Source organism: Leguminivora glycinivorella, chromosome 4 (assembly GCF_023078275.1).
Source record: "Leguminivora glycinivorella isolate SPB_JAAS2020 chromosome 4, LegGlyc_1.1, whole genome shotgun sequence".
In the NCBI taxonomy this organism is placed as follows: domain Eukaryota; kingdom Metazoa; phylum Arthropoda; class Insecta; order Lepidoptera; family Tortricidae; genus Leguminivora; species Leguminivora glycinivorella.
The window spans coordinates 579301-592401 of record NC_062974.1 but is presented as its reverse complement, the minus strand read 5'-3'; the positions used below and the strand labels follow the sequence as shown (position 1 = coordinate 592401).

General features: G+C 37.6%; 1 protein-coding gene across 2 annotated transcripts in view; it reads right to left on the bottom strand.

Annotated features, from left to right (window-relative positions):
- Positions 1-12835, bottom strand: part of LOC125225464 — a 31199-nt gene extending 18364 nt beyond the window's left edge. For both annotated transcript variants that reach the window (XM_048129203.1, XM_048129204.1), the window contains exons 1-2: positions 12540-12835; positions 10670-10792 (exon numbers count right to left, since the gene is read on the bottom strand). In XM_048129203.1, coding sequence (XP_047985160.1) covers positions 10670-10792; positions 12540-12776 — 360 coding nt within the window. In that variant the 5' untranslated portion in view covers positions 12777-12835. The remainder of the gene's footprint in view (positions 1-10669; positions 10793-12539) is intronic.
- Positions 12836-13101: the final 266 nt, after the last annotated feature.

Sequence of the window (13101 nt, the reverse complement as noted above, 5' to 3'; positions counted from 1 at the left end):
TACTGATTATGGCTTCCCACAGACAGTCTTAAAAATTCATAATCTTAAAAAAAAATTGTATGCAAATTGACACTGACAGATCTGTCAGTGTCTTGTCAGTGTCAGTTTGAACTGTCAGATTGCATACAAGTTTTTTTTAAGATTATGAATTTTTAAGACTGTCTGTGGGAAGCCTATGACTTTATCAAATTATGAATTTTAAGACTGTCTGTTGCCGTGCCGGCCTAAGGCTCCCCACAGACAGTCTTAAAAATTCATAATCTTAAAAAAAACTTGTATGCAATCTGACAGTTCAAACTGACACTGACAAGACACTGACAGATCTGTCAGTGTCAATTGCATACAATTTTTTTTTAAGATTATGAATTTTTAAGACTGTCTGTGGGAAGCCTAAGACTAAGGTAATCGGTCTCAAGAGACAAACAGTTAAAACATATTGCACAATTTTATTGAGCAATAAAATTGTGTAGGTGACAAAACTTTGATAGGTTATTTTATTTTTGCTATAATTTATTAGAATTCCGTATTTTCTGTCATTAAATTAAGTAAATTAAATAAAATAGGATTCGATTACTTATCGTTTAAAAAATTTTTGACTTGGCAAAAAACCAAGCGTCTGAAACTCTGATCACATGTTGAAAAAAAAGTTGGCGGGAATTGGTTATCTTATATACCTATTATGTTCTTTCGCTTTACGACAATTTCGTGGTGTAAATTGCCGAGAAAAATATAATTAATTCCTCGCAATCGAAGTAAAAAGCAAAGTGTACAACAGGGGCATAAATTTAATAATAATTATTGAAACCTAGAACGAAACGCGCCGAGCGCGGGAGCGAGCGGGAAGGAACATATCTCCCTCTCGCTTACCCGTAAGTACACCTCCTTACATACTAGCTCATACCGTTCAGGCGGAATGCGGAATTACTGAAAGTACATAAATTTACTAAGTTATAGTGATTTTTTCAATACGTACATAATAAACAGCATTGGTACATCAATTTCCATGAGAAAAAAGTAGATGATGTCATATCTATCTATGAGAACTGAGTGGCGCCGCTGCAGAGCATCCTCTGCAGCGGCGCCACAATAAAAGCCCATTATTTCGTTTCCCGCTATAGGTACAGTCATAAATTTATACGTACATACTGTACGTCTTACGAACATCATTTTAACATATAATTAGTTGAATTTCATTATGGTGGCGCCGCCGCAGAGTAGCACACCGTAATCTGAATACACCTCGCATGAATCGCTTGATTTTTTCATCATTAATTATTAGGCCTAGAATAAGTCCTAAGGCTGATTTATATGAATTAATCGTACTATATTTTGCACCTTTTTCAAAGGTCAGGCTTAAAAAATCTATTATAGTAATAACTGAGCAATCAAAATAATCGCATTTTTTCAAATTACAATAATCTACCCAAGCCCGTATACAGCAATCGTATTGTCTATAAGTGTTATCCGCTAAGGACGCAATCATAATTTCTATAGCATTAGGGGACATATGTTGTTTCAGTAACGCCTGCCGGATAATTTGACGGCAACCAGGATAAGAGTCTTGTGCAGACTGTGTGCAGATCTGAAAGAAGACGTCAGAAGGTTTATGTTTGGTCCAAAATATAATGTTTCTGAAATGATTAACTTTTGCATGAGCGGAAACCAGGGTTGGGTAGGCCAAAATGGTACAACGACAATACCTTCCGCTTTATCTGATATAATTTTTTGCAACATTTTTAAAATCATTGAAAATGGTGGAAACGCGTAGAAGAACAAACTCGACCAGGAGACAGTGAAAGCGTCGACCACCCAGGCATTAGGGTCGTTTTTCCATGAAATGTACGTTTGTCACTTCGCATTCGACCAACTGGCAAAAAGGTCAACATGTGTTTTTCCAAAATGGGTTACAATATTTTCATGCGCCGAACTACAAAAAATCTGCTTCATGATTATGTTTAGTTTTTATGTAAGATACATAAATCATTATTTTACGCATTTCACACCATTTCCATATCTCCCTGGATATTTGGTTGAGTTGTGGGTATTGTATACTACCCATCCTGTTAATACACGATATTGCAGTGACATTATCTATTCGCAACAAGATCTCGCAATCTGACATATTTTCAGCGAAGACCTTTAATCCGAAAAAAGCTGCCTTTAACTCAAGTACGTTAATATGCAAATTGATCTCGTCTGTTTTCCAAAAACCTGATGCTTCCTGACCACTACAAAAAACACCCCAACCAGTTCCAGATGCGTCAGAGAATATTTCTTTTTTTTTTTTTTTTTTTTTTTTTAATTCATTGCAACGCAATAGATTGTAACCATGATGAATATTTTGTAACCACCAAGATATCTGAATTTAAATACCGAGGTATGGATATTTTTTGGTCATAGTCAGGATTATCTAGCAAACAAAGATATTTGCACCGCTCTAAATTGTTTGTATGTAGCCACCCATATTGAATGGCTGGACATTCAGAGGTGAGCAGTCCTATAAATTTCGCTAATTCTCTGAGCCTGCATTTTTTCAGGTGCGAAAAGTTTAATAAAGCTTTATTAATTTTATCTTTAGGTAGTGACATTGTCATGTATCTTGAATTGAACATGAAACCTAAAAACTTGCATTCTCTATGAGGTTCAAGGCAACTTTTTTGGAAGTTTATTAGAAAACCCAAATTTTCTAGAAGTGAAATTGTGTGTGTTACGTTTTCGTAACATTCACTATAAGTTCGTCCAATGCAAAAAATGTCGTCCAAATAAATTACTGAAACGAAATTACGAGCCCGTAAGTACTCCATAACAGGTTTCAGTAACTTTGTGAACATACGTGCTACGATACAATTCCGAAAGGAACAACATTAAATTGATACAATGTACCGTTATATTTGAATCTCAGATATTTTTTAAAATCACGATGAACTGGTACCAAAACAATAAGCATCTTTCATATCTATATTTGCCATATAGCAATTTTTTGTAATTAGTTTCGCAGCCGTCCTATAATCTTCCATTTTGAAATGACTCGTAGTGATATGTTTATTTAAACGTTTTAAGTTTAAAATAAATCTTTTATCGCCGTTAGGCTTTGGAATCAAAAATATACTCGATAGAAATTCATCCGAACGATGTGAACATTTCTCTATAGCATGAATTAATGGCTTTAGTAAAATCAGAGTGTTCCTGGGACGATTTAGGGTACACAACTGGCTTGCAGGTATCGATAGGTGTAGTAGTAAGAGGTATTTTGTAACCTTCTAACCAAGATATGATCAAAGGATCATCGGTGACTTGGGACCAGTTAGCAACGTAATGCTTGAGCCGCCCGCAGTAGCTTACCTCGGGTACTAGCGCCTCCTGGCCCGCCTGCTCCGGCTCGGCGACCGCTCCGACTTCTCCCTCCGTTGAAAGCTCGCTCTCGTCGCCGGACGACGCGTCGAAGGTCTCCGGTGCTCCTGTCTGTTGGGGGCTCTTCGAGGCGTTGTCTTCCAGTTTAAACGGCTGCTATACTGTGTATTGTTATAGTTTTTACGTCTAATGAAGTTATTAACATTGAACTTTTGAGATTTTTCATTTTTGCTTTGCTTTAAAACAGATCCTGATTCTTTAATACATTTAGCCGATTTTAATTGCTCAGTTATATTGCTACCGAATAAAAATTTGTCTCGAGGACTTTCGGTAATAATATCTTTAACATCAGCGTTAATGGCTGCAGTTACGAACCCACGACGGGTCTTAGTTTCACAAAAATGACTATCGCAAAGAACACGACAAGCGTCGCCCAATGGTTTAAGTATTTTCTGTGTCGAAGTTTCCTTATTTATTACTAATTCAACCACTTGGGACAAGGCAGCTAGAGCAATACCTATTTGTTTCTGTTTTGCCGATAATGCGGCATCTCTTTTTACTATAAAGTCAGATAAAGCTACTTTAGCCTCTGGGTTAAGAATAGGAGGGACTAGAAAGTCACAGTTTTGTGGAATCAAGTATTCCTTGAGCAAATTCTCAGTTACTTCTTTCGGGAGGCCCTTAATAAGGATTTCCTGCCACCTGGAGGCGATATCCTTATGTACGGGTTTACCAAAATCAACCTCCGGTTCAGGCGCGTCACCCAGCAATAAAAGAACGTCTTCGTTTAGCGCGAGGTCAGCGACCTCTGGTGCACAAGGAACCTTCGGAGCTGCGGCCGTCGCTGGTGCCGGCGAGGGGCTCGATGCTGTAGGGCCGGCGTCCGCGCGCGCGCGATGTATTGACACGCCGCTCGGGCCCGCCACGGGTTCCGCCGACTCGCCGCCGGGCCTCCCCGCGGGCCGCGACGACACGCCGCTCGGCCCCGGCACAGGCTCCGCTGACTCGCCGCTCGGCCCCGCCGACGGTATCGCCGCGCCGGTGCGCGCCTCTCCAGCCGAACGAGTACAGACTTGTTCTGTAACGATATGCGAATGCCCATTTAGGTAAATCTAGCATTACTTAGTCCCATTTGGACAAAGCGTGCTTATAATGTATGAAGAAGACATCCCATACAGATGCCTCGCAACATAACACAGCATATCTTATCGAAGAGATTTTGTCGTGAAGGTATCGACCCCATACAGGACGAACGCATCACATCTCGTCATTTATGTGTGCTTCGGGCAATTAACGTTCTTATATTGTATGAAGAAGACACCCCGTGCAGATGTCTCGCATCATAAAAGAACATTTTTACGTAAAACTTGACGTACGTCGACGTGCAAAGAAAAAAATATACATTGAGGGTAGATAATACTAACCATATTCATCGTCGTCGTCTGATGACGATGTAGAAATAACTCGACGTCGATCTTTTTTCCTCGAAAGTTGCTGTTCTAATCTTCTGATTTTTTCTCGTATCTCTTCTTCAGAATAATCCAAATCACTTTTCCTCTTCTTAGGCGCCATCTTGAGGCACGTTTGAATATTCGATACTACGTGTTAAGGCTATGCACGGAAAAAACAGAATGAGGGCGGTGAACCGGTGATGTCGGATGGTGGTAATGGTAGTGTTGCCACATTAATGTTTTAATTTACCCTCTTAAGATCCGTGTAAGGCTATAGCGTGGGATACCAGCTACAAATAGTTAACCTAATTGCGAAGAAGGAAGTCGGGAAATATAATTCTTATTTTTCAAACTCATAACAATAGGCCGGGATCGTCACTTTATATCAAAGGCCGTAGCAGGATAAGGGAAGAAAAAATGCCCTTTAATGTTTAGAAGCTGGTTTTTTTTTCTATAGTTACTTAAACTTAGTAGTATGATTGTGCAAAGTTTTGTTGAAAAATTCCCAGTGGTTCAGCTGGCAGAAAAAAAAACCAAATTCATGAAATATGATTTTTCTCTAAAAGTATTTAACTCTATCATACAATCTTTTTTTTTTTCATTTTGGTTTTCTAAATAGTACTTATAACCTGGAAGAAATTTGAGTCTCCGACTATAATATTTCTGCAAAAAGTACGTAAGTCAACATTTAAAAAAAAATCTTTTTTAGTGTCTGAAAGAGCGACCACTCTAAATGATACTTCTAAATAACCTAACCACAAAATTAAAATTTTGAAAAAACCCCCGACCGTGACATAGTGGACCGATTTTCATGAAACATGGCTAAGAACACTCCCGACTAACTCAGCCTTCAGACAAAAAAAAACTAAATCGAAATCGGTTCATCCGTTCGGGAGCTACGATGCCACAGACAGACAGACAAACAGACAGACAGACAGACAGACGGACAGACAGACACGTCAAACTTATAACACCCCTTCGTTTTGGCGTCGGGGGTTAAAAAGGCTTATTTAATGATCTGTCGATCTGTCGAAAGTTATTTGGCGGTGTTAGAACGGTATAACAATAAAATATAACAAAATCCAACCAACATTATTTATTTAATTTTGACACTGTTGCTTTCCGATTTTAACTGTCAAACTTATATGACGGACAGATCATTAAATAAGGCTTTTTTAGAAGTATCATTTAGAGTGGTCGCTCTTTCAGAAACTAAAAAAATTTTTTTTGGAATGTTGACTTACGTACTTTTTACAGAAATATTATAGTTGGAGACTCAAATTTCTTCCAGGTTATAAGTACTATTTAGTTAACCAAAATGAAAAAAAGATTGTATGATAAAGTTAAATAATTTTAGAGAAAAGTCATATTTCATGAATTTGGTTTTTTTCTTCTGCTGGCTGAACCACTGGGAATTTTTCAACAAAACTTTGCACAATCGTACTACTAAGTGTAAGTAACTATAGAAAAAAAAACCGGGCACTTTTTGTTCCCTTATCCTGCTACGGCCTTTTGTTGTAATCTATCCGTATTTACGAATAAAACTCACAAAAGCTCCGTGTTTAAGCCTCAAAGATGGCACAATGGCGCGGGTTCGTCGTAACTTATTGTTGCTTTGTTGCCACGTTTTATACCGATATCTTGTTGTAGGGAGATGAGATAAAGGAATTTACATTACGGAGATTAAAAAGCATTTTTTCGGTAAACGGTTTGGGTGATTTATTTGGTTTGACGTTGTAGTATTTTTGCCAATTTCATAATTATAATCTAAAATCGCTGTCAATTGAAATTTTCAACAATGTAAACAAACCATTGTATAAAATATCAATATTTTAGCACAATTTCATTATTTTAAAGGTTGAGGATCATAATGTGATATGAACTGATTAAATAGTACATGGATTTAGCCAGTATCTGATGAGTTAGAATGGGAGTTAAAGACATTTTGACTACAAGGTTTGTTAACATTGTTCACAAGTTCTATTGACGGCGACTTTAGCTACTATAATTTCCGGAGAAACGGCTGAAAGAGTACAAAGTAAATACAAATGTGTCGCTTAACTTATAAAGTGGGTAAATGCGTATCTCTATGATATTTACACTGTTTTTAAACATTCAAGATTTTTGATGTATGTTGATGATAAAAAGATTTTTTTGGACGTTAGCAAGGTGAGCGATTGTCAACTATTACAAGAAGACCTGGATCGTGTATATGAATACTATACTGACAATCGAATAAATGTAAATATAAAAAAATGTGCACAAATCTCTTTCACGCGAAGTCCTCGTCCAATTAATGTTCAGTATTATATAGGTGGCGAGGCGATCGAACGTGTATGCTCAATACGGGATCTGGGTGTGACGCTGGACTCAAAACTGTCCTACGATGAACATGTGTCTGACATCGTTAACCGCGCTTACAAGAATTTAGCCGCCGTTCCGCGTTTGCAATCAGTTCAGTGATGCTATGTGCATAAAAGTTGTGTATTTTGCGTATGTCCGAAGTATCCTTGAGTATGCTAGTTCTATTTGGTCCCCCCAATATGTAATATATAAGGAAAACATTGAAAAAAATTCAGCGTTCTTTCCTTCGACATCTTAACTTTCGCACTAAGAGTTGGGACACAGATTATAGAAGTAGGTGCAATCGTTACCGCATGTTAAGTCTTGAAGATAGACGACTTTTACTGGATATCTCTGTACTATTTGATATTATTTCAGCACGTTTAGATAGCTCTTTACTTTTGGCGGAAATAAAACTCTCGGTACCATCAATCAGAACCCGTCACTCAGAACGCTGGCTCTTCAGTCTGAATAAAGTTCACACTAAATATGCTCAAAACTCACCAATAAATCGTATGTTAAAGCTTTATAATACTAAATTTACTAGTATAGATCTGTTCGACTGCACAAAGTGCACACTAAAGAACCGTATGCGACTTTTATTAATGCAAGACAGCTAAGTAACTAATATATATTTATGCATTATTACACATTTATATACCTACCCTTCATCCACTTACTCACACACACACACATAAACACACATGACACATGAATACCTCTCACACATTCAACACACTCTCACCTTTTTGCGCGTGCTAGTCGTCAGTTTTTGGTTTTAGCTTCTCTTGCTGTTTATGGTTAAATATACACGGTGTTTCCGGTATCACTCAAAACCTCAGACACCCCAACTGATTTTTATTTTTTTAAACTCATCTAGAGTATTCATCTTTCAATCTGATCGTTACTTTTTTTTTAATTGAATTTTTAATTTTCTGTACAGCTCTACTTGACTTTTAGCTCTACACTCAATAAAATAATTGCTAACTACCATCATAAACCATAAGACTATTTATTTGTGGACGTTACTGCAACGACATAAGGTTTACCAATAGACAGCTAAGATGTCACTGTAAAACACTTTAAAGCTTTGTCACAGTAAACTTCAAATTGGACAGGTAATCGCAGTAAGCAAATAAACTCAATATTCAAAATGACAAGGTTGTAATTAGGTAGGAGTTCAATTTGTTATGACTTATGATAAACATTAAGATTAAACTGACAAACAACGTCAAACTAGTAGCGGAAAAAATAATCGTCCAAGTAACCGGCCAGTATTAATACCCCTAAATACTGAAAAAAAGGTAAACAACCTCTAGCAATGCGATATACACAATGTTGTATTACGAGTACAATAGAATGGGCACGTAAAAAATAACTAATAATACTAATTTAAATAAAAATATTACCCCCATCAAGATATAGCTCAATCGATTCTACTCTCGATTCTGAACAAAGTGTTTTCAGGTTTTTAGTGTTAAGTGAAACACGGTGTATTGTTATATTTACTTTTCCTTCCACCTAGTATTAAGTATTCACTATATTCTTGTGGACATCTTTCATTGGCTTACTGTATTGTATTCTAATATGTTAAGCATTTGTTTGTTTGTATCGCTGTTGATGCCCCAAATATATATAAAATAAAAAATAAAAAATAAATCCATTCTGCTATAAGGTTGATTATCTTTCAGATCATATTTTTTATATAATCAACCTTATAGCAGAATGGATTTAAACCCACTTTTGAAGTTAAGTGATACAAATGTAGTGCGAAAAGATTTTCCTTCGTATTGTTACGGAAACGTACGAACGCCTCATGCTATTTCATGTCAATCTCAGTATAAGACGTAGGTACTGACACTGTTCTGAACCAGCATGACAAATACGAACGTTTCCGGAAAAATACGAAAGAGCGTACACCCATCTTAAAGGCCGGATAACGCGCCTCCAACACACTTCTGGTGTTTCGGGGTCCATGGGAAGCAGTGATCGCTTACCATCAGGCGACCTGTCTGCTCATCTGTATCTTCTTTTTGCAACAAATTATACCTACACCTAAAAAAAAATCTGGCTGAAGTCTTTCCCTTACTCGGTGAAGCGAAACCGGCTGACTGAAGTTTTATACGATTAGTGAAAATACCAGGGTGTATTTATTATAGCCATCAATACAATGATATGTCTAAAATGGTCGATACAACACTGCGGGCCAGGTCTTCGTGTATCTTAGTAAGGTCTACTGGATAGGCAGTACCTTCACGATGCCCGTCATCAGCTGGATCCTCTCGCAGGCCTCTGAGGAGCTGAGGCAGTGCATAACGTGCTTGTGCTTCACAGAGATAGCTGACAGGCTGCTGCGGACCAGGTCTCCGTTTATCTTAGTAAGGTCTACTATATGGACCATCGTATGGACCATCTCCAATATTAGACTATGGGAACTGACTGGTCAAAACCCTTTAGACAAAGAAATTCTGCTGCGGAAATGGCGCTGAAGCGGTCATGTTTTACGAAGGTCGAAAAACCACCTATCCAAGCAAGGGATGACCTGGAAAATTCCCGGAAAAAGAGGGCAAGGTCGCCCACGTACCACCTGGAGAAGCACAATAGAGAAAGAGGCGGCATCGACCGCGAAGAATGGAAATCCCTTTCAGATTCAGATTCAGATTCAGATTTATTTATTTCTCAAAATCCATACATATTTTTAATTAGAAACTAACAAAAACATGCACACATAAAGAGATCGTCAAGGCAGGTACACTAGGTTCGCATTAAAAGCTAACAATCTTACAAGTAGGTATATAACCATTTTTTTTTTTTAGTTAGGTTCACATTTACTAAGAATTATAACTTACTAATATAGACATTTAATATACATATATAATTTACTAATACTTAATTGGAAGTCACGAACATGGCTAGGCACATTAATAGGTATTATTTAGGTATTCTTTTATGCTATAAAGTGTCTTGTCAAGTAGTAGCTGTTTTACTTTGCGACGGAAAGTGTTGAAGTTGGTCTCAGTTTTTATTACTTTTGGCAGTTTGTTGTAAAGTTTTTGCCCTATAATTTTAGGACACTTTTTAGCAATTTGTAATCTGCATTTGCTTTGTCTTAAGTCGTCGGGATACCTCGTTGGTCGTTTACTTACATCACCAATACGATCAAATTCATTTGGATTATTCCTTACATACATTATAATTTCTAGGATATATGTCGATACAGATGTCAATATTTCTAACTTTTTAAAAAGTTCTCTGCAGCTAGCATCGTACTTTGCGTTTGCTAATATTCGAATTGCTCGTTTTTGCATTTTTAATGCACGTTCAAATTCCGTTGCGTTTCCCCACAGTATAATCCCATAAGACAAAATTGAATGTATGTATGAGAGAGCCTACGTCCCCGACGACGGATAACAGGATATAATCTCCTGTAATATGTTATTACCAATAAATGATGTCTATGTCTATGTCTATGTCTATGTCTAATCAAGGTCTACTGTATACTTGTATAGTCAGTAGGTCAGTACCTTCACAATGCCCGGCATCAGCTGGATCCTCTCGCAGGCCTCTGAGGAGCTGAGGCAGTGCATGACGTGCTCGTGCTTCACGGAGATAGCTGACAGGCCGCTGCGGACCAGGTCTTCGTTTATCTGAAATAATGGAGATTGTTGATTTCTTATATAGGTTAGGTAACTGAAAGTAGGTTCACAATTTGATTTTTATAAAATAACTAACTTTTGCCGGCGGCTTCGCTCAAGTTAAGCTAAGTTGAGACCAGCAAGTTATTGCTGCAAGTTTTGAGACGTAACTAATATAAGAGTGAGTTTCAAATATCTGCATCTCTTTCTTGCATATACTTCTGTCTCAAAACTTGCAGCAATAACTTGCACGTCTAAACTCGGCTTAAATTCGAAAATTGCGGAATGCTCCATACAAACTTCCATTTTAGGGAAGTGGGGGTTCAGAAAGACACCAAAAGTAGCCTATGTCATTCTCTAACCCTTAAACTACCTCCACTTAAAAAATCACGTCAATTCGTCGCTCCGTTTTGCCATGAAAGACGGAAAAATAAACAGACACACACACTTTCCCATTTATAATATTAGTATGAATAATTAAGCCTATATACGTCCCATTACTTCCTCATCTCCTGCTCCGAAACAGGGATCCTCTGACGCATGAGGGGGTTCGAGCTATAGTTCCCACGCTAGCTTCAGTTACACCTTTGAATGTCTTCACAGATGTATGCAGGTTTCCTCACGATGTAAACCCTCACCGCAAAACTAGTGGTAAATATTAAATTACATTTCGTAAATAAGTTCCAAAAAACTCATTGGTATGAGCCAGGACTTGAACCCGCCACCTCCGGATTGAAAGTCGGGCGTCATATCCACTCTGCCACCACCGATTATACAAACAATATGAAAATATATTATTATTATTTATTTATTTTTTATTACGAATGGGCTTGCTCTTGACCACAGACTATAGCCAAAGGCGAAGACGTGGCCTACGCTAGAGTGAGCTCGTCAGCTCGCCCAGAAGATGCCTGAACAGGGTGAACACCCTTGATTATAATTATTAATATGTACCTAAATTATATTAAATACAATTAATATGATATTGATAAAATTATTCCAAAACGACTACGCACTACATGGAACTCCATTCAAAAAACTCGTCAGCTTAACTATTATGTGCGACAAGTCACCCAACAAATTTGGGACATGCTCTGAATGAAGAATTTAATAAGTGTCCGCTTTCAATACGATTTATTGGATAAAATTGATCCCTTATATTATACTGATATTCGAGTAGGCACAAAATGTCAGAAATCTTATTATGGTTATATGAAAACTACATTCAAGTGAGAATATACTGATCTGAATAGATTTTCCGCCATCCATCAATTCGGTACTTATTGAATATTTATATTTCTCCAAAACTCCAAATGTATACGTTGTAACCATGACACAAATTGATACCTATCTTATTCTAATTTTAATACATAATAGGTACCCAGATTTAATTATGTAGGTATAACAGTAGCAAAGTAGAAAAATAGCCATATTTCTGCTCGTCACAGAAAATGTTGTCTACTGACAATTAGACCAAAAATGAGAACCTATCTTCATTTCCTAAGAACAATTTTGGAAACTCGCAAAAGTAAAGGAAAAGAAGATAAGATAAGACTGGATACTTAGGGTCGGTTGCACCAACCAAAACGTGTGCTACCGAATTTAGCGTTCGTAGTTTTTTTGTCCCAAAGTTTGTAGCGTTCGAAATTTCCATAGACTTAGGCTGATGCGTGATGTTGATGTGTTTGTTGATGTGTTTGTTAATGTGATGTTTATAGATGCAACTGGCCCTTAGTCTCTGGTCGTTGGAAGCAGTTACCTGAAGCTCTTTCCCCTCGCAGCAGGGCACTAAAGGAGGCAGTTCCTCCTTCAGCCTGTGAGCTGAGTTCAGCCCAGTGGTCACATTGTCCCCGCTCGCCACAGGGTTCATCATCAGCGAAGCGTTGGAAGACCTTCTCTCCTTCACCTCCAGGTCGGAATCCTTGGAATCTTTGGAATCCTTGGAATCCTTCTGGCTCCTCACGGCCAGCGTCGCGTGGTCATGCAGCAACTGCATCTTGATGGTGTTTCTGGTGTTGATGGCTAAAATAAGGGTGTTAATGAGTGTCTATTGTTGTTACAGTCTTTACATTTTTACCGTAATTTTGACACTGATTAGATAGTTCGATTTTTGAAAGGTTTACAGTTTGTTTTTTAGATGAGTTCTGACGTTAGATCAATGAGGTTGAATTTTTTTTTGAAAAAGTTTTATTACAACTTTCTTTATACGTTTAGCCAAAGAGGATTGAATACGTCTTTGGTTTAGAGATCCTTGAATGCGACTAAATTGAATAATAAAACACTGAAGAGATATGGCGAGTTAGTGCGTTTTCACATTATTT